Source organism: Protopterus annectens, chromosome 1.part1 (assembly GCF_019279795.1).
Source record: "Protopterus annectens isolate FY-2018-M chromosome 1.part1, PAN1.0, whole genome shotgun sequence".
Lineage (NCBI taxonomy): Eukaryota > Metazoa > Chordata > Ceratodontiformes > Protopteridae > Protopterus > Protopterus annectens.
Window position 1 is genome coordinate 1,349,778,881 of NC_056726.1, and position 22,487 is coordinate 1,349,801,367.

Genomic DNA, 22,487 nt, shown 5'->3' on the forward strand with positions numbered 1-22,487 from the left:
CTACTCGGACGTTGCTGTCAGTCTGACTCTGACCTGATTAACAAGCACATAATAAATAACAGCTGTCACAGTAACCACAAAAATATTCTGTTAAAAAAATAAGAAGAATAGGGACGGAAACCACGCCCTCAGAAACTGCATTTCGTCCAAAGAAAGTACTAGACTAGACTGAATACTTTCTCCCGCAGCTGTGGATGCTCCACCCCCTACAAACAACATTCGTTGCTTTACCATGTGATAATTCCCGACTGACGGCTCGCGGCTCGAATGTCGCATAAACTTGAAGGTGACGGGGTTTTCGGTCTCTTTCCCACAGAGGTCTCCCGTTTGCGAAGTGATATCGGTAGGCAAACAGAGAGAGGCAAAGTGTAGCAGCTAAAATGGTGAGTTGCTTTACCTCCACCGTCCTCACAGCTTAAACATGTAGAAGACTTTAATAGTTGTTTAAATACTGGCATTTATAGGGCGTTTAAATATTTAGCCTCCCAAGCAAAAATGTGCCTTGAACCTCTACATTTAGAACTTTATTAGTAAGATAGATTGATATAATAAAGCTTTAATCATATGTTTGATGCTAAGGCTAAAACAGCGCTGCATTGCTTAATTAGTGAATACATATTGTGAAGCAGTTCATCCTTGTGTGTGAAGACTGAGGCCTTAATATAGATATAGATAAATGTACGTTTGCCCACATATTTATGAATATATACATGTACACATATATTATACACGCACACGTATATATATATATATATATATATAAAATATACACGTGTGTATGTATACACGCGCACATTTATGTCTAATTGTGTGTATATGTATGTATATATATATATATATATATATATATATATATATATGTGTGTGTGTGTGTGTATATGTATACGTATATGTGTGTGTGTGTGTATATATATATATATATATATATATATATATATATATATGTAAATGTGTGTGTGTATATATAAATATATATGTGTGTGTGTGTGTATATATATGTGTGTATATATATATTTATGTATATATATATATTTATGTATATATATATATGTATGTATATATATATATATATGTATGTATATATATATATATATATATGTCTATATATATATATATATATATATATGTGTATATATATATATATATATATATATATATATATATATATGTGTGTGTGTGTGTGTATATATATATATATATATATATATATATATATACATATGCAGTTGTGAGGATTGTTGAATTGTGGACAGGGAAGGCTTGGCAGCAGACTTTTTAAATGGAGGCCAGGCTTTGCTTTGCAGTCTGGTTTATTAACGTTGGCTTACGGTTTCTGGTTTACTGGTGGCTTTATGTAATGCCGTGCTTGCATACAAAGCTGGTGAATGTATGGGTTGGTTACGCATACATCTCAACTATATAGATTTTCGCAGAATGTCAAGATTTTTACCTCATATTCTTGGTCCGATTTTTATAAAATTATGGTTTTCTGGCAAATCAGTGGCAAATCATTGAAGGCTGAAGTTAGAAAATAAATACATACGATTGAGTTTTAGACTTCACACCCTTCAGAAAATTAATGCTAATGCAAAACCTGTTATCCTATCAACTTTCCAAGTTTGCAAGAGCAATATTTAAAAATTGTCCATATTGTTAGTCCTTTGTCCCACTTTTATTAACGGCTTTGTCCAGATTTCTTGCTCTAAGAGGTCAAGTATCTCAAATTCCAGTTTCAAGTGTTGCATCAACTGTGTAAAGGCGCTGTTACTTTCATTATGTTATATAACGTTGGCTCAAAAAGGTGCTGAAATTTGTTTAAAGTGTTGAGTTTTTACGCATCACAGACCGACTAAGTTACATAAGTAGACCTGAAGGAAGAAGTAATTTACCAGGCACACATTGTATGATTTGAAGAAGCTTGCCTTCAAATAACGCCAATCTTGTAAATGACCAGTTACGAGTGAAGGTATTTAAATAATGTGTGCTTATGAGGATTAAAAACAGCAAAGGCTTTTTTCAAGTTATTCCTGTTCGTTCGGATGATAAAGTAACCAGAGTTTCACTTAAACAGACATTTGGGCCTTAATTAACTGCAGTATTTTCTGACGCACAGTCAGAATAGAGGGTACTTACAGTAAGTGCTTAAAACAGTTTTTGATAGACAGCGCCCGATTGACAGCTGTCAGCCGCCTTGTATATTTTGGGTTAGTCTGTTGTAGCAGGACCGAAATTCCTGGTATCGTCTTTTAGTAATATGTGTTGTAATACAAAATGCGATGCTGCAGCTTATTATCTCATCTCAGTGCACAAATAAATATTCCCTTTTTTGCTGTCCACGCATCCCCTTTTTATGTCATCTTGTATTTCGCCTTTCGATCTAAATGAGGCAGTAAAGTTACTAATTATATTTATGTTAGTAAATGAACAAATATCGGGAGCAAAATATGAAGCAGTGCTATTTTTAACACCTTACAGTACAGACTGAATATAGATTGCCGTTTCTTTAGCATTTGAAGTGTCAGTTCTCCTTGCCTTCTTAAGCAGTTGTTTCATATATTTAATTTCTATTTGTTTCTGTAGTGATATATATATATAGCTGTACACGAATACGCGTGCGTGTGTGTTTATGTGTGTGTGTTGGTATCCTAGAGACTGCTAAGAGGTCACCTCTGTCTGGCAATCAAGGCACCTTCTGACCAGTGATGGAGTTTTTGTACATCAGCAAGTCCAATGGCATCAGAAGTACTCAGCCTGGGGATGTAAATCTCATCTGCAACATCAACAGAACAGATTGGAGGGACAGGTATACCGCTGCCATGGAACAGACTCCCCATCCACATAAAACAAAGTTCAGCCCTGTGACTGTCCATATTCAAACACAATTTGGATTTACCGATGGAAAGCAGCCAGCAAATGTACCCTAAGAGTGTCTGTATTACCAATGGGATGAAGAATCTCCTAGATGCTTTAACCCAAGAGTGGGGCCCATCAAATTATTTATGGAATGATCCCAGTGATTCTCATGAAGGGTAATATATAATTATGAGCCACAGTCTCTCTCTCTATATATGTATCTACATACATATATGTGATTGTGTATTAAAGGGGGTATCTGTTGCTCTTCTATGTTTTCTGGTAACTTGGGTTGATGGGTGCTGGTAAAGGAATCTAGCCTCTCTATAGATCTCTTGTTGCTCTGCATTGCCTGTTCCCTAATATGAATTTTTACTTGAGTGTGCTTGGGTGTTCGAAAGACATGCGTTGAATGGGCGTGCCTTCGTGAAGGTTGGGCGTCGGGCTGGCAACTCGACACCATAAAAAAAAACCTGCCAATCATTAGCGGACCGGAGTTCCGCTGTGGCGACCCCTAACCAGGAAAAGCCGAAAGACAAACAACAACTTGAGTGTGCTTGTGTTATTTGCAGAAGTGATGCAGTTGATATGTCTTAACTTCCCAAACCCAGAAATAGTTGAAAGAGTGCACATCCACGTGACAGACTCTATTTAGACATTTTTCTAGTTAGAATGAATATTTATATTGAGCTTATTTCTACATCTCCAGACCAACTCCCTTTGTATTAAACAAGCGTAACTTCAGTCTGACTTGCACTTACTTCAGCAATGGCTAATCCAGCTTACTTCTGAATGCTTCTAAAACCAAAAGCATGTTTTTGGTATACCGTATAGTTTCTCTCTCTCTGTCTCTCTCTGTAACTTTTCAGCCATTCCATTTCCGGTCTTAACACGTCCATTATCAAAACCACATCACCTTCAACTAACTGGGACTCTGTTCGGATCAATCTCTTAACGTTTATTCCCACATAGAAAAATTCAAAAATAAATGTCATGCTTTTTGTGGTAAAAATCTGTCGTTTTCTTTTTCCCTCTGCCAGGCCAGCTGGTGATAAAGGTGTCCTATCCTAGCTTGAGTTTAGTCTTCCCATTACTGAGTCTGCCTCTAAACAAAACACCATTCACATTACTGCTTCTGCCTCTAAACAAAACACCAAACCATTTTCTAATCCCATTTGTGAATTCATTACCAGTTCTCTTCCTCAAGAGTACCACTGCCTTGCACTCGACAAAACGGTTCCCCATTAAACAGAGAGCTGACCTTCTACAAGGTATTCATCTCTTCAGGTTACCACTTTCTTCTTCATGCAGTTTATGTCCATAGTCTCAGACTGTGCCCTCCCTATAATCCATCAGACATGCATTCTACATACTTGCGTGCCCTTTCATTCTCTGTCTATCCCTTTTTTGTGTCTCTGGCAGTCCCTCCCTCCTTCTCCTCCTGAAAGAAAACTCCAACTTACCCAATTTAAGAGATTATCTTAAAAGCTACAGCTAGTCAAAGGTCCTGTCTCTGAAAAGGGTACATCACCTAACTCTTTTGAGCCTCTCTGGTCTTATATCTACTGTCAATTGTAAATTACCATATTGCTTTGTACCTGAAACTTAACAACTATGCTATTCTGGTAGCATGTGTATCCTAGTATCTGTACTTCTATTGTTCTATTATATATATATATATATATATATATATATATATATATATATATGTACTATACAGGCCTCTTTGCTTTGATTTTTTTGTTTGTTTAATTTTTTGCATGTTTTGTTGTTTTATACATGCAAAATGTTTTATTTTCACCTGGCCAACTGTGCCTGCAAATGGTCAGGTGTGATCAGTGCACTACCATAGTAAACAAATAAATACATATGTTTTTGGTTAAACATACTATGACATGCGTTATTATTGTAGTATGTAATCACTAATTCATGTTTTTTTTCTCTTTATTGTAATATTCTGTGTAATGTAGCTCTTAAGTTCATGTTTCATGCTGAGTAACTGCTGAAAATGGGCTGTGCCCAGTGAGTCTCTCATGGTTAAGAAGTACAAAAAATACAGCAATATAACTTTTCTTCGTTTTGTACTAATGTATATGATTTATTATTTACAGGAACACCATATCTATATTTCTCAGTTTGCCATTTGTTTTTAGTATTTTGGGAACAGAAGTGCTTAACATAAGCGCACAGTAGAATTATCACAATATTATCAAATCAAGTCCCAAGTGAGCGTTTTTTATTTCTGAATTAAGTGCAAGTAAGTCTGTGGAACTCTGACTACCAGTCTTATAATACCACCATTTTGCAACCAGTTGGCAATGTGATAGGAGCTTTGTGCTTTAACTCTTGCACTACTGTCGGTTTGAATGTGCTGCAGAGACAGTAGTGTGGGGCTTTGACAACTGCCACTGTTTAGTACCTGTCAGAATACACAGAGCATTTGGCCTTAAGGGTTTACAGATATGTGTGCTGTTGCTGTGGGTAGTAGATAACACTCGCCACCACCACCACATTCAGATAAGTTCTGCACTTCACAGCTACAGATTGGAGCTATAAAGTACAGTTGTGTACACTTACCATAAATGTAGATGTTTGTATTTACTCTTGCAGTCATCACATTTGGGTTATCCCCGCCAGGGTAGCCCTCAGTTGGGCCAAATACCGGAGGCTTAGTATTTCTGCGTCGGTTGCCGTCGCTGCAGGACTGACGTCAGGTCATCAGTAGTATAAAATAAGGCAGCTGACACCATTACATCAGTTTTCCTGGCCCTAACTGTCAGGAGCCCCCAAGAGGGAGCTAGGTTATGGCGGAAGAACACCACCAGTAGAAAGTAAATACCAAAAATTCCTTGTAAGGAGAGAGAGAGAGAGTGAGAGATAGAGAGAGAGAGAGAGAGAGAGAGAGAGAAGGGGGTGGAGGGAGGGAAACCAGGACTGCAACAGTGAATAGACTCAAACATCTAAATTTATGGTAAGTGTACACAACTGTACTATGTTCTTCGTGTTTCACTGTTGCAGTCATCACATTTAGGTTGATTCCCAAAGCTGAAGAAAAGGTTGGAGGCAGTCAAGAAGACTGGGGCTGGCTAGGAAGCCTTGCAAGACTGCGGTGGCAAAGCCTGCCCTGGATTTGGAGAAGATAGGCAGGTGGTAATGCATGGTGAAGGTATAAACTGATGTCCATGTTGCAGCCTCCAGGATGTCCCTGGATGGGACCCCTCTGGAAGAAAGCTGCAGAGGTGGAGGCTGCTCTGGTAGACTGTGTCCTGACCCCCTTAGGGGGAGGTTTCCCATGTTGCTTGTAGGAGAAATGGATGCAGTGTGCTATCCATTTGGAAATGATTTGTTTGGATGTGGCTTTGCTCTATGCTCCTGGAGCAAAGCTGACTAACAGTTGATTAGTCTTTCTAAATGATTTAGTCATGTGTAGATATAATCTGAGCTGTCTGTGCACATCTAGAGAGTGCAGTATCCTTTCCCCCTTGTTTAGTGCATTAGGGAAAAAGTTGGGCAAATTAATGGATTGTTTGAGAGCCACACTGGGCACCACTTTTGGCATGAAGGATGGGTTAGTTCTGAGGGAGATCCTGTCAGCATGGAAAATGATGAAGGGCTCTACAGGCATTAGTGCTTGTAGCTTGGATACTCTTCTTGCTGAAGTGATGGCCAGAAGCAAGGCTGTATTCCATGAGAGAAACTAACTCTGCTGAAGCTGCTGGTTCAAAGTGGGGCAGAGTGAGATTTTCCAACACAAAGTTTAGGTCCCAAGCTGGGGTAGGTGCTCTTCTGGGTGGCCTCAAGTTGTTAGGCCCTCTTAGGAACTGTTTGATGAGAGGGTGTGAGAAAAGAGGTAGCTCTGTGCTGAAATGAGCAGAGATAGCTGAGGCATGAATTTTAATAGAAGAAATGGATAGACCCCTGTGTAGTAGGTCAGCAAGGTAATCCAGGATGAGAGGTAGGGAGGGCTGTGCCGTCCTGGCTCCCTTAACCTGGATCCAGGTGCAAAACCTTTTCCATTTGTCAGCATAAGACTTTCTAGTGCTAGGGCGTCTGGCCTCATGTATAACATCTAGAACCTGTTTGCTGAGATTGGCAGCTTGTGCAGTGGTCCGTGAATAAGCCAGGCTGCCAGATTGAGGGTCTGCAATTGGGGATGCATGAATTCTCCTTCCCTCTGGGTTAGGAATGTTGGGATCTGAGGGAGATGCCATGGTGGCAGAGGTGACAGGCTGCGCAGCAGTGGGTACCAGTACTGGCGTGGCCAGTCTGGGGCAATCAGGATTGTCCTCGTTTTTTCCTCCCTTATTTTGAGCAGTACCCTTGTAATGAACGGTAGTGGGGGAAATGCATAGACCGAGAGGTTGACCCACTGGAAGGATAGAGCATCTACTTTCCAGGCCTTGCAGTGAGGTTCCCTGGTGCAGAACTTGCTGAGCTGATGGTTGGAGTGGGAAGCAAAGAGGTTGACCTTTGGGGTTCCCCATTTCTGAGTTACAAGGGTGAAGGTTCTTTGGTCTAGCTGCCACTCGTTTGGGTCCAGAAGATTTCTGCTTAGGTTGTCTGCATGAGAGTTTAGAGAGCCTGGCAGGAATTGTGCTAACAGGTGTAGTTGCATGGCTGAGGCCGTGTGCCAAAGGGTCATGGCGAGCCTGCACACAGGGTACGAGTGAGTCCCTCCCTGCTTGTTGATATACCAATTCACAGTGGTGTTGTCTGTTGTGATCATTAGAGCCCCCGGGTAGAGGAGGGGTCTGAAAGCTGTCAGTGCGTGCTGGGAAGCTAACATCTCTTTGGTTGATGTGCAGATGTATTTGATGTTGGCTGCATTGGCTCTGTATGCACCTGCCGTCCAGGTGTGCACCCCAGGCATAGTCTGATGCGTCTGTGTTGAGGGTCTGGGTGGTGTGGGGTTGAGAGAAGGGTAGTCCCTTGTTGTGGTAACATACTGCTGCCCACCAAAGAAAATCTTTCCTTATACTCAATGCTAGAAGTCTAAACCTCAAAATGCACACTCTTGAGGCACTCCTAAAAATGGAGAACATCGATATCTCTGCAGTAACTGAGACCTGGTTCAAGGTTCCAGAGAGAACCCCTGCAATACCAGGCTAAAGTTCTTACCACACTTTTCGACCACCAAACCAGGTCCGAAACACTAAAGGTGGAGGAGTGCCCATATTCACCAAGGATATTCACATCACCAGGCTAGTTACCCAACGCAATGCGTCTGAAATTCTCCAGGTGCAACTAACACTAGGTAAGACCGCAATCCAAATTGTAGCTTGCTACAGATCCCACACCATGCCCCAAGATTCTCACTACACCTTTCTAAACATAGTGGAAAATATTAAGATACAACCAAACACCCTAATACTGGGTGATTTCAACTACCCTGCCATTAACTGGGAAAACTACTCATGTACCAACACCCTTGCATAAAGGTTCTTGGAATTCATAAATATCAACGCCTTGGATCAACTAATCCATAGTCCCACCAGGGGCTCCAATATCCTAGACCTGGTCATTACTAACATGAGAAATCGACACCTGTGGTCACCCCCTCGTTGGTCAGGTCTGACCATAAGCTAGTCACCCTTAACATCCACATCCCATCCCCACCCGCCAGTAAGGAAACTTCTATAAAAAATTCTCCAAAGCCAACATCATGCTACTCAAGTCAGAAGTGACAAACTTCATGACACTCATGCAGACGGCAACTGAAAGTTCAACTGCTGAACCCCACACTAAGGCACTGTACGAGCATATCCACTCATGAATGAATCATGCCATCCCAAATAGAACCAAGATGCTCTCCTCCAAAAAAAAGGAAGCAAATCTGGTGGTCCCCTGCCATAAACAAACTTTACAACAAAAGGAAGAAACTGTTGCAGAAAAGAGGAAAATCCCAGGATGCACAAAACTCCCATACCAGCCTCAATAAGAAGCTGAGATCCCTCATAAAATCCTCCAAAACTAGTTATGAAAATAAAATTGCCAAAGATTCCAAAGACAACCACAAGGCATTCTATAACTATGTCAAGAATATAAATGGCAATGCTCAGATCTGCTCTGAGCTACAACAGAGTGGCATTAAATATACTGATCCCAAGGATATTGCCAGTACCCTGGCAGATCGATTCAGTGCCAACTTCACCCCCCTCTCATCCCCTAAATGGCCCATCTCAATACCGGAAGATTGCCAAATTCCGGTAATAAAGGCCACACAAATAAAAAATGCACTCTCCAAAGCTAAGAATACAGCATCCATGGGACCAGATGACATCCCGGGCTGTGTACTATATGAACTACAAAATGAACTGGCACCTCACCTAAGTGTCATGTTTAATCATAGCCTCACCTCAGGCTTCGTGCCGACTGAGTGGCACACAGCTACAGTTATCCCACTCCACAAGGGGGATCCACATTGGATCCCGGGAACTACCGCCCCATCAGTCTGACGAGCCTGATCTGCAAGGCTATGGAACGTATTATCATAGAACTTATAAACAAAGACATTAGAAACCTTCAAACACTAGACCCCACCCAGTTTGGGTTCATGAAGGGCCGATCTTGTCTCCTGAACAAGACTGACTTCTTGGAATCAATCTCCAGAGCCGTGGACGAGGGTAAGGCGGTCCACACAGCCTATCTGGACCTCGCCAATGCCTTTGACACCATCCCCCACTCTGAAATCATAGATAAACTTACTAAGCTGGGCATTAATCCCTATGTCACTCGATGGGTTGCCAACTGGCTTACTGACAGAACCCACACTGTAAAAGTAGCCAACTCCAAATCCAGCTCCAGACAAGTGACAAGTGGAGAGTACCTCAGGGTTCAATCCCGGGACCGCACTTGTTTGGCATCTACTTCTCTGAAGTACAGGCCAACACTAAGGAGCTCTGGCTAACAAAGTTCGCAGATGACTACAAACTGGGAGTCATTATTGAATCCCCCAAATGATGTGGATACTCTACAAAAGGGCCTTACAGAAACAGATGCTTGGTGCCAGAGCCATGGGTTCAAGCTCATTGCCAAGAAATGTATAGTTATCCCCTTTGGGAAAACACATGTACCCATAAATTACCACGTAGGTGGCAGTACACTAAACACTGAAAGCGTGATAAGAGACTTAGGGACACAGGTGGACAGTGGTGTCATCTACTATAACCACATCGCCACAACAGTCAGGAAATCCTTCTGTGTGGCACACATCACTAAGGGCTTTTCATCCAGAAAAAAGGAGGTCATTGTTCCACTGTACTCATCCCTTATTAGACCCATTATAGAATACAATGCCCCGTTTGGTATGTACCTCTCACGACATCTGCATCAACTGGAAAAGCCGTAGAAATACCTCACTAAAAGAATCACAGGCCTAAAGCAGATGCCCTACGCTGAATGCCTTAAAAAACTCCAGCTATACTCTGTCGCATATTGTCTACTCAGAGGCGATCTCTGCTTAACATAGAAGGCCATGTCAAACCCAGAGCTGTTGGACATGCTACACTTAAAAAAATCCCAATCCCTCAGAGCCACATGCTCCAGGGATCTAAATCTTGTCATCACAATAAACAAAACATGCTGGAGGGATAGGTTCCTGACCCAGAGACTCCCCAGACTCTGGAAAAGACTGCCCATATATGTCAAGCAGAGCGCCTCTTTGACCCTCCTCAAAAGGAACCTTGACGACTGGATGGGAGAAAGGAAATTCACCCCAGGGATCACGTCAGTCACCCTGCTATACAGGGGTCCAGGGAAGTAAATAGTGTGGGAACAAATAGCCAAGGAATTGTTATGGCTAGGCTTGTATAGGCATATCCAGCACCAATTCCGTTCTTCACAAACATTAAGGAATGCTGTCACTAGATAGCCAAAACTATTAAGATAAAAACACCTTTGCCAAAAAAAAATCTGCATCATGGCAAAAATGGCATAAACTAATAACTAAACCTTGAGATTCGTACTGCTAACCCACCAGGATAAACAAAGAAGCTAATAATAAACTGTAAAAACACAGGCAAAACCAAAAACTAATAAAGGCAAATAAGACTGTAAATAAGTGCTTTCATCACAATTTAAACAGAGCATCCTACTGACTACCATTAAAATATGCCAGTCTTAAGTATTCAAATGGTAGCAATTAACTCCAAGCATTCACCTTTCTAAGGATGGTCACAACATAGTTTGGTACACAGTTAAATGTATAAAGTCATAAGCTAATACATACCAGCCACAAGCATTCAGAGATTAATAAAATTAAATGTAATGCATGAAATAAGTTTTAAGTATTTCCCCAACTAAAAATGCAAACAGTAAAAGGCAAAAACACCTGAAAATGAAACATTCAAGAAAGAAAAATGTGCTGAAAAAAGTCTGTGGTTAAAGATATACTATGCCCTAGCCGTTTCTCTCTAGTCCAAAATTCAATTTGACTCCTTACAGGCAGTATAGTCTGAACTATCTCCAACGGCATTCTCCAACAAGCAGTGCAATACCTTCTGTATTTTCTGTACTTTTGTTACCCTTTTTATTAACAATCAGTCCATCTGTTTATAAATAGTAAGTTCTCTACTTACACAAGTCCTCAGTATTTCTAATTGCTTTGGAATTGTAGAAGATGCCTTTCTGTTTCCACAGCTACATGTTCAAGAGATGAAATGTAAGATTTGATAGCCAGTGTCCAAATACAGCTTCATCATTTGACCTAACACAGCAGCCTCCAAAAAGTATCAGGCTTTGCAAAATAACACAAATTTACACAGTCAGGAAGAAAGGTTTGGATTAAAATTTAAAACTGTAATGACTTTTACAGTGGTAAATGCAATTATATACCATTTTACATATTTTCTTTTACATAAAGCAGTCTTATTAAGAAGAATAAGCAGGTAATGCTTTTCTTATCTTTTATCCACTTATGTGCACATATATTAAAATTTCATACAGCTAGTTCATTTTTCATGCATTTTCTTTGAAATAACAATAATATTTACCAAGAGTATTAGTTTTCACGTGTCTTCTTTTCTAGACTCAAATGAGTTTTTTTGAGAGTCCATCAAGAAATTAAGCTTGAGATAAACAATATGTTTCATATCTTACTCACCATCTTTTTGTTTTGAAAGGCCTCTAAATTTTTTTGTCAGGTTAGAACATTTCTGACATTTTTACCTAATATTTCTTTACCCTGACGGTTAATCCTATCATGATTTTTGGGTCTCTGTGTCTTCATGATGCTTTACAAGCTAGATAGTCTCTAGCTTTATCTCCTGCCTTAATCTGTTCACATCATTTACATGATATGTAGTACCTTTTCACATTTTGTGTAATATGTATCTAGGACATATTTTATATAAGCCCCCTTTTATATTTATTTATGTATTTTCATTTGTTGGCTGGGATAGTCTGGGTAGAATTCCCCTTTTTAGTAGAGTCCAGGAGAGAAAAGTTCCTCAGTCCAGTGGAATTATGCTTAGAAAACAATGGGAGATGTGGGAGGGAAAGATGAAAGTCAGTAAAGATAGGAGGAGGTAAAATGGGTGGGCTGGCTTAGCAGTGCAGAGCTGAAGAGGAGGAATGGATTATGTGAGAAGATTGATGTAAGAAGGTTATTCTATTCTAGAAGTAGAATTCTTAGTTTGAAAGTTTTGATCTGATGTTGTTAATCTTCGTTCATTCCTTACTGATGGGTTATCGGTTCCGTCCTCGGAACTAAGCCAGCCTCATACCAAGCTCGTGTCAGCCAAAAACTCTCAAGCCAAGATCCTACCCAGAATGCTCTGCTCTCTGTTACTTCAGATCTCATTTGCCGCGTTGCTGTACAGCCGTATCAAGCCACTCTCTCTCAGCAAAGTGAATAATTTTTTTGAAAGTTTCTATATTGTTAGTGCTTAAAAAGTTTTCATTCAGTTACTATCTCTATACTCCTACCCTATTGTAACTTTAAGACTCTCTTCCTATAGTTTTTCTTCCCTTTTTATTACTTTTTTCTTACAATTGAGGTAGTTCTTCATTACCATCATTGGCAATCCTTCCTTTCTCCCTTCTTACCCTTCTGGGTAGCTTTCTTAACTCCTTGGTACTGTCGTTCTTCTCCACATCATTATGTCGGACAAGAAAAGTAGTGTTGATTTCAAACAGTGTACGGAATGCGGCCGTAAGTTACCGCTTTCTGATGGCCATGATTTATGTGTCTATTGCTTGAATATCTCCCACCCTTCAGTGGATCCCCTGTGTGGGATTTGTAGAAATTTTGTGACCAGGACTCCCAATGAAAGAAAGAGCAAGTTAATCCGTAACCGTAAGTTACCGCTTTCTGATGGCCATGATTTATGTGTCTATTGCTTGAATATCTCCCACCTTTCAGTGGATCCCCTGTGTGGGATTTGTAGAAATTTTGTGACCAGGACTCCCAATGAAAGAAAGAACAAGTTAATCCTGAAAGGCCTCCTTAAAACTTCTTTCTGTGAGGCTATCTCTGGGTTGGAGGGCTCCCTCCCTCCTGCTTAACCCCGTAAGAGGCGGTCTTCTTCTTCCTTCTCAAAGTCACTCACTTCATCTCCCTCTGGAGATCGCAAGGAGTCGACTCACAAAATGGTAAAAATTTCGAGCCCGGTGCTACCATCTGTGGCCCTTTTGGCCCCAGCCTCAGGACCGCCCCAGTTGATTCTTGCCCCAGCTATAGTCAGGAGACAACATGCCTGGATGCACCTTTGCAACTTTGCGGACTCCTTTAAAGCTTCCTTTATGAACACCCCCATCGAGGCCACTTCTTTGTTTAGCCCTAAAGTTAAAGATACACTGCAAGGTGCGAACAAGATGGCAAGACCTTATCTGCCGTTGGTGTCCGACACTCCACTCCTCAATGATTCTACTCCAGAAATCAGAGGAGCGGGAAGATGTGGCACAGAAAATCACAGGGCTCCTTCCGTAACGCACGTGCCGAATTCTCCCAGGCAGAGGGGGAAGCCCCAATGGAAGATGCCCCTTTCGGGGCAGGGGAGGTCCATGAAACCAGTGTTCCAGAGATTCTTTCTCTGGGCAACCATACTAGCACTCCTGAAGCATTGTCTGACTGCTCACCTCTGGAAGCGGTCGGGGGTCGTTTTTCCTTGTACCCTACTGCCTGGCAAAACATAACCACCAGTTCTTGGGTACAACAGATAATATCCAGAGGCTATCGCATCCCCTTCTATCTCTGTCCAATCTCATCCAGTGCCTTACCCGACGTCCCACTCAAAGGGAAGCAGCAGCACACAAAATCCGAAAGCTACTCCAAAAAAGAGTCATCCAAATGATTCCCCAGACCAGATAGGATCCGGTTTTTACTCAAGGTTCTTTTTGGTGCCAAAAAAGACGGGACTGGAGACCGATTCTGGATCTCAGCACACTGAACAAATTTGTAAAAACAGAGAAATTCCAGATGGTCACAGTTCAGTCTATGCTTCCTGTTCTGAAAGAAGACAATTGGATGTGCTCTGTAGATCTTCAAGATGCGTATTACCATGTAAAAATGGACAAGCGCTCAAAAAGATACCTCTGCTTCCGCATAGGAGCCAGTCACTACCAATTTCAAGCACTGCCCTTCAGTCTCTCTATAGATTGATTACTACTTCAGTGCTGCCACCTGTGACCCTCTCGGCTCCAGGCTCGGAACTGCCCCAAATGATTCTAGCTCCAGCCATGTCTTCCTTATAGACAGCAGCACCGGAATTTCCGGTGCAGACAACTACGGCTCCAACAGTTCCATCGCAGCCCTTACAGGCTCCGAGTATGACTTTTCTGTACTCCACGACAAAGACATTTTCAGCACCGACATGTTCCTCAGTGCAGTCCTTCTCGGCACTGTCCTTATTACTGGTGCAGACACTTTCCTTGACGGCACCATACCCATCGAGGCCGACATTTGCCATTACGGTGCAGACACCAACTAATATGGCGCTGACAGTGTCGGCGCGGACTACTTACACACCGTTTTCTTCGGTGCAGGCATCCTCGGTTCCAGGCTCTGCACCTATTGAATTAGCAAGGACCAAGTATTCTCCTTCATTGGATCCATTTGCTGGCACTCAATATAGTCCTTTTGTAGAAAGGCCAGAATCGCCAATAGCTTTTTCCATGAGGTCAACCAAGAGTCTCTCTGAACAAGATGTGTTGCAGCTTGTTGACCAGTTGCTTGTGGCCAGAAGTCTCTCACTTGTCGAAGTCCACATTCCCTCCTTCAGGTGAACGTATATCTCCTCAAACACCAACGTACACTCCTCCTTCGACTTCTACCCAAGTTTCGAAACCTATTACTCCGACAGCAGCTTCCCTTCCTCCGACTCCAGTAGTGGATCTCACTTTGGAACTGGAGCTGTCCTTGTGGCCCTCGGTGCACTGGGCATCGATCTCTTCTCAGGCCAGTGGCTGTGGCATGGGGGAGGGCATTCCTGGTTCCACTCCAATTTTTTTCTATGGCACCCACCAGGGATTCTGTCACGGTTCACAGTCCTTTTGAGACTCCTGGTCTGGGAGTGGGTTCGTCGGGTCGGGGTGTGACCCCGGTTCAAAGGTTGTAGTGCTCAGTTCCCGGCTCCCATCCCTCCTTGGGTGGGACGGCCTTCCAAGCCATGGAGAGGGTGCTTGCCTCCGCTGGCAAATCCCACATGTCAGAGTCCTCTCCCCCGTCTGTACCGCAACTGTCACCAGCCACAACCACTGGACACCGGGCACAAAGGCCTCAGGTTTGTCCTCCTCAGGAGACCCCCCTCTTTGCAGTCTTCCCCAGAACCTCCCACTGAGGAAGTACCCCACAAAGCGTCGTACAAGAGGAAGCACATGGACTCCACTGAGGAGTCATTGACTGAAGATATGGATTTTGATGACGGGGAAGGGTCCCCATGGTCACCCTCTGATGAGGTGCCCTTTGGTGACATCCTCGAGATCCTTAGACATAGGCGTGACTGGAAGTCCTCTAATCCTTCCTTTGAGGAATCCGTATTCCTGCAGGCCTTTCGTGCCAGGCCCCCTACCTCCTTGGTCACCTCGCCTGCCGATGAGCTTCGTCCAGCTCATCGTCCAGTGCGCATGGAAGGCTCCTGATACCTTGGAAGCGATACCAAGGAGACCGGATAAAATATTATCGCCCCCAGCTGAGCACCCACATTGGTCACGAGGTATTCCAGTAGATGCGTGGTGGTGGCAGCTGCAACTAAGAAGGATTTGGCAGAAGAGAGCCAAACTGTCCATCCGCCCAACAAGGAGGCTCGGGTGATTGACAGACTAGGGAAGCGTGTGTTTGCTTCGTCAACTTTTGCCATAAGGTTTTTGACTCACGCAATGGAAGGGGCAGCTAGGCGGCAGAAGTGGGTACAGTCACCAGACGACATGCCTGGATGCAACTTTGCGGACTCCTTTAAGGCTTCCGTCAGGAACACCCCCGTTGAGGCCGCTTCTTTGTTTGGCCCAAAAGTGAAAGATATGCTGGCAAGGTGCGAACAAGGTGGCAAGACCCTGTCTGCCATTGGTGTCAGACACTCCACTCCTCAGCGGTTCTACTCCAGAAATCAGAGGAGTGGGAAGATGTGGCACAGGAAATCACAGGGCTCTTTCTGGGACAAATGTGCCGAGTTCTCCCCTAGAGGCGGAGGGGAAAACTCCAGTGGAAGATGCCCCTTTCGGGGCAGAGGAGGTCCTCAAAACTGGGCTTCTAGAGATTCCTTCTCTGTTTAACCCTATCAGTGCTCCTGAAGCGTTGCCCAACTGCTCACCTCTGGAAGCAGTTGGGGGTTGTTTTTCCTTGTACCCCGCTGCCTGGCAAAATATAACCATCGACTCTTGGGTAAACGGATAATATCCAGAGGCTGTTGCATCCCCTTCCATCTTTGCCCAATCTCATCCAGAGTATTACCTGACGTTCTGCCAAAGGGAAACAGCAGCACACGAAATTCAAAAGCTGCTACAAAAAAAGTCATCCAGACGGTCCACCCAGACCTGATAGGATTCGGTTTTTACTCAAGGTTCTTTTTAGTGCCAAAAAAGACATGGGACTGAAGACCAAGTCTGGATCTCAGCAAACTAAACAAATTTGTAAAAACAGAGAAATTCCGGATGGTCACGGTTCAGTCTGTCCTTCCTCTTCTGGAAGAAGACAATTGTATGTGCTCTGTAGATTTTCAAGATGCGTACTACAACATAAAAATGGAGAAACACTCAAGAAGATACATCCGCTTCCGCATAAGAGCCAGTCACTACCAATTTCAAGCTCCGCCCTTCGGTCTCTCTACAGTCCACAGAGTGTTCACCAAATGCATGGCAGTGGTTATCGCTCACTTGCGACTTCAAGAATTCCAGGCGTTTCCATATCTAGATGACTGGCTCCTCACTGCCCCCACAAAGTGTCTACTGGAAAAAGCCCTACACTACACTCTCCTAACAGCTCAAAGCCTGGGAATCACTATAAACTGGGAGAAATCCAACACAACCCCAACTCAGTCTTTGGAATTTATAGGGGTATTGTTGGACGCGAGAAATTGCACAGCATCCCTTCCGAACCACAGGCTTCAGAGAATAAGGCAACAGGTTCAACCCCTGCTCTGTCACCACAAATATCCTGCTCAATCTATACTCCCAACTCTTGGGATCAATGGCAGCCTCGATCACCATTGTTCTTCTAGCTAGATTCCACATGAGGCTCATTCAGTGGCTACTTCTCACTCAGTGGTACCCTCTGCAACATCTTTTGTCTTTTCAAATAAGTGTAACTCAGAGATGCAAGCAAGATTTACTCTGGTGGATGTCTTGAAATCCCCAACAATGGTCTCGTCACCCCTTCAACCCCCATCAACTGATAGACACGGTGACCACGGCTGCATCCCTGATGGGGTGGGGGGGCTATGTCAAAGAAATTCGGTCCAAGGCACCTGGTTGGAGACAGAGGCCCTTTTGCATATCAGTGTCCTGGAACTGGGGGTGGTGCTACTAGCGTTGCAGGCATTTCATTTCATCCTTCCATCAGGAATTGTTGCGAGCCAGTCAGACAACATGTCAGTGGTCTGGTACATCAACAAACAAGGGGGCACCAGATCTTACCCGTCATGCCATGAGGCCTTGAGAATATGGCAATGGGTGATAACTTCCAACCGCTTCCTAATTGCAATGCACATTCCCGGGAGCTCCAACGTGGTAGCGGACAAATTGAGCAGGTGCATTCTGCAACCTCACGAATCAACTACAGGTGCAGCAACTATTTTGCCCTAATCCCCCCTCGGGGACAGTCACTGAGAGATGCTCTAGTCCACGCTTGGCCCTCAGGTCTATTTTATGCTTATCCTCCTCTTCCCCTCTTCTCCCAGTTCCTGAAGAAAGCACGGTAGTTGAAGAGCAAAGTGATCCTCATTGCTCCATATTGGCCTCGACAAGTTTGGTTTCCCTTCCTTCGCCTTACCTGCTAGATCAACCGTGGATCCTCAATCCATCACCAGTGTTGATCTGCCATCCGCAGGGTCTGATTCACCCCAATGTAACAACACCTGAAACTGACAGCTTGGTTTCTCCACGTCCAGTGATTGCCAGGCAGTATTCTTATTGCTTCTCAAAAATCGTCCACCAGACTAATCTATCTTAACAAATGGAAAAGGTTCTCTCTGTGGGCAGTGAATAAACAATTAGACCCCTTGTCAGCCCCAGTTTCGGTGGTACTGGATTACTTATCACATCTTTTCCACTCTGGGGTGTCTGCCTCTACTATTCGTGTGCATTTAGCTGCCATTTCAAATTTCCACATTGGTTTTCAAGATTCTTCACTTATGTCACACAGACTCTGTAAAACTTTCTTGAAAGGGGTTATCCACCTAAAACTTCCCTTTAGAGAACCGGTACAACCTTGGGATTTGGCATTGATTCTGCAAGCTCTAACATTTCCCCCTTTGAACCTGCGTCTTCATGTGATGCAAAATATCTCTCTTGGAAAACTTTGTCTCTGATTGCAATCACTTCAACCAGATGTTTGTCAGAACTTCAAGCCTTATACATCAAACCTCCCTATCTTATCTTCCATAAGGATAGGGTATCACTGAGAACTAATTCTTCCTTTTTACCACAAGTGGTGTCAGAGCAGTCTATTAACCAATCTATTGACCTTCCATTGTTCTTTCCTAACCATTCTAACAAGGGAGAGTATTGCCTGCATTCCTTGGATGTTCATAGGCAAATACAATTTTATCTGGACTGAACAAAATCTACCCGTAAATCAGACCAACTGTTTTTGGCTTTTTCTGGACCTAGACAAGGTCATTCTGTATCAAAAGTCACATTGGCTTCATGGCTAAGATATTGTATTACTTTTATCTACAACAAAAATAATCTCACCTTGCCTCATAGAGTGAAAGCTCATTCTACAAGGTCTAGAGCAACTTCAGCAGCTTTCCATGCTGAGGCTTCCCTCAATAATATTTGCTCAGCTGCAACTTGAGCCAAACCTCATACATTTATTCTTCATTACAAATTGGACTTGGCCTCCAGAGGTAGAGCTTTCTTTGGCTCCATGGTGCTCAGGAATGTCCTTCCATGAGGGCCACTCAGGGATACAGGTAGCTGGGGACTCTGTCCCATCAGTAAGGAGTGAACGAAGATTAACAACATCAGATAAAGAAGTTATGTCTTACCATAACGTTCCATCTGTGTTGTTGATCTTCGTTCATTCATTACTTCCCACCCTCCGTTCCCCAACCAAAGGTTCCTGATTGATCTCATATACTCCTTTATTGTAGGCCTATTATGACCAGAGGTAGCCTCTACTTTTGTCTGTCAACTTGCAAACTCAGTCTGAAGTAACAGGGAACCGAGCATTCTGGCCCTGATCTTGGCTCAAGAGTTTTTGGCAGATGCGAGCTTGGTATGAGGCCAGGTTGGTTAAGAGGACGGAACCGATAACCCATAAGTAATGAATTATCAAAAATCAACAACACAGCTGGAACGTTATGGTAAGACATAACTTTTTTTTTTTTTTTTAAGTGTTATACTTTTATGGCCTACCAAACTATCACCGACTGTAGCTAGATGTGCTTTATTATAGGCCCTGCCAACTCCTTCATCACTTTCCTTGTATCCCTCATTTTTGGAGTCCACTTCCTATAGAACAATGGCTTTTCTTTTATACATTCTCCTTATTCCCTTGAGGATTAGGATCTCCATTGACCATCTTCCTCAGGTTTTGTAAAGAGAGGTCAAATAGCTGTGTAGGCCTTAACTCTTTCTTTTAGAATTCTCCCCATTTCTCCTTTAAACAGAACTCTAGTACTTTTTGATTTTGATAACTGTGTCTCAACTCTTTTAAGATGAAATACGGAATGTCCTGACATCTGTGGCCCTGGTCCAGACATTTTGCTACCGGTTAGCTCTTTTTCTGAAGTAACCACATTGCCATCTTGAATTGTAGGTGTGAATACTGATTGGCTCTTGCCCCAATACCTTTCCCATAACACTGTCTCCATGCATGGCTGCATGTAGATGCTTGTACACAGGGTAATATTAAAGTCATTATCTGTTCAGATATCTGCTAGGATACCATGAAACACTGCCACCTGCTTGTCTTCCTGTCCTTCTTCCTTGTCCAAATGAATCTTGACAAGGAGCGTTTGAAAATGTGGCTGCAACCAGAGTCAGCTGCCCAAATAGGTAATGTTTCTGTCAAAAATGCTGGCTTAACCATTCTATCCAGTGCAGTCCTTCTCGGCACTGCTTTCTCTGTCCTCTGCCAGCATACTTTAGAGATCCTTGTGATAGTCTGGAGCATCTGCAGTTTCAAAAAAGAAAACCTACCACAACTGTGTTGCTACTTCTGTTATCTCCCTCACCCCTCACATGGAATACATGAGGAAACAATTATACTAAGAACTTGGCATATACTACAGGCAGTATTTCCCCTTTTGCTTTTGCAAACTTTAGTCAGGATTTAAACTTCCCGCTCCACACACACACACCTGGATACTCTAAGTAAAATAAAACACTAGGTACTCCTTACACAGTTGAGTCCTACTGGCTAAATAGAGAGCACCTTTTTTCCTTCTTCCCTAAACAGTGTTATTCTCTTATCTGCAAAAAGGATTCATATGCCTCAGGCAAAGTACTGACAACTTGCTTCATGCATCTGATGATGCCTTCGTAATGGGAAAGCATATGCTATTTTCTTAAAAGTTTCTACGGTTCTGGACCTTATTTGGTGAGAGTTTGCTTCCTTCATTGTCATAAGGTCTCTTAACATTTCAAAAGTAGTTACCAAATATCTCCTCCCCCATCTGTGGGATGAAGTGCTTATTTCTGAAAATGTGTTCACTCACACTATTATCTGGCTTTCTTCCTAGGTTCACATGTGTATACTAGATTAACGACCACTAAGACCCTTAGAAGCCTAGCAGTGCAACCCAAATGCGACCCAAAAATTTGATTTACATAGGAGATGATTTTCAGACTGTCTCTTTGCACTCTGAATTTTGTACGCTTCAAGAGACAGTTTTAAAATATTCAGTTAAGCAACATTTGAACTATTTCACGATTTGGACAATCCACATCTAACATTTTGGACACAGCACATATTGCCTTTCCTGCAAATAGAAGAGTTGAAGACCTTTGGACACAGCATGCATTGTTTACTAGCAGCCAGAAGAGTTAAAAACCTTTGTACACAGCACACATTGCCTTAGCTGAAAACAGAGGAGTTAAATATCTCACCCTTTGGTCTTGATCACTTTGATATTGATTACACACCCTTTCAAATACCAGAAAATACTATAAAATTCATTCTGCTCTGCATACTGTGGAAAAAAATGTAATCTTGACCATGGCACCCAGGGCTACATTTTGTGCCTTTGAAATAGGGTTATTAGTTCTCCCAGTTTATGCTGATGTTTGTGTTCCTCTTTTGCAACTTTGCACTGGTTCATTCTCTTGGCTACCTCAGGCTCTGTGTTTTTGATCTGCAACACTAGTCCCTTTAATTCTAATTGGTTTCTGATATCATGTGGGATGGACATGAATTGCTGTGCTGTATGCTTTGCACTTAAACTCACTACCTACTTGTCTGTAGTTTCATAAGTTCATAGGTAGGTACTAGGCTATCAGCCCTGGGGCCTATACAAGCCCAGCCAAAAAGGTACGGCTTTTGCCACCCAAGAAAATTATTTTCCTGTGCCACTGTCGAGCAGAGTTACAGAGGTGATCCCCGGGGTGAATTTCCTATTTCCCATCCAATCTTCAAGATTTTTCTTGAAGAGTGCTAATGAGGAGCTTTGTTTGATACAGATAGGTAGTTTATTCCAGAGTATGGAAAGTCTCTGGGACAGGAATCTATCCCTCCGGCATGTTCTGTTTATTGTGGTGACAAGGTTTAGGTCCCTAGAGCGTGTAGCTCAGAGAGATTTGGATTTCTTTAAGTGGAGCATGTCCAACAGCTCTGGGTTTGACATAGCTGTGTATGTTAGGCAGAGATCACCTCTGAGTAGGCGATATGCGACGGAGTAAAGCTGGAGTTTTTTGAGACGGTCAGTGTAGGGCATCTGTTTGAGGCCAGTAATCCTCTTTGTGAGGTATTTCTGCGGTCTTTCCAGTTGTTGTAGATGTCTTGTGAAGTATATACCAAAAGAGGCATTGTACTCTATAAT

The 22,487-nt window shown here is 42.8% G+C and overlaps 1 protein-coding gene across 1 annotated transcript in view; it reads left to right on the forward strand.

The window, feature by feature from the left end:
• Positions 1–246: 246 nt before the first annotated feature.
• LOC122810421 (elongation factor 2) overlaps positions 247–22,487 on the forward strand; it is an 825,928-nt gene continuing 803,687 nt past the window's right edge. The window contains exon 1 of the mRNA XM_044082035.1: positions 247–383. Within this exon, the coding sequence (XP_043937970.1) occupies positions 381–383 (3 nt within the window). The 5' untranslated portion in view covers positions 247–380. The remainder of the gene's footprint in view (positions 384–22,487) is intronic.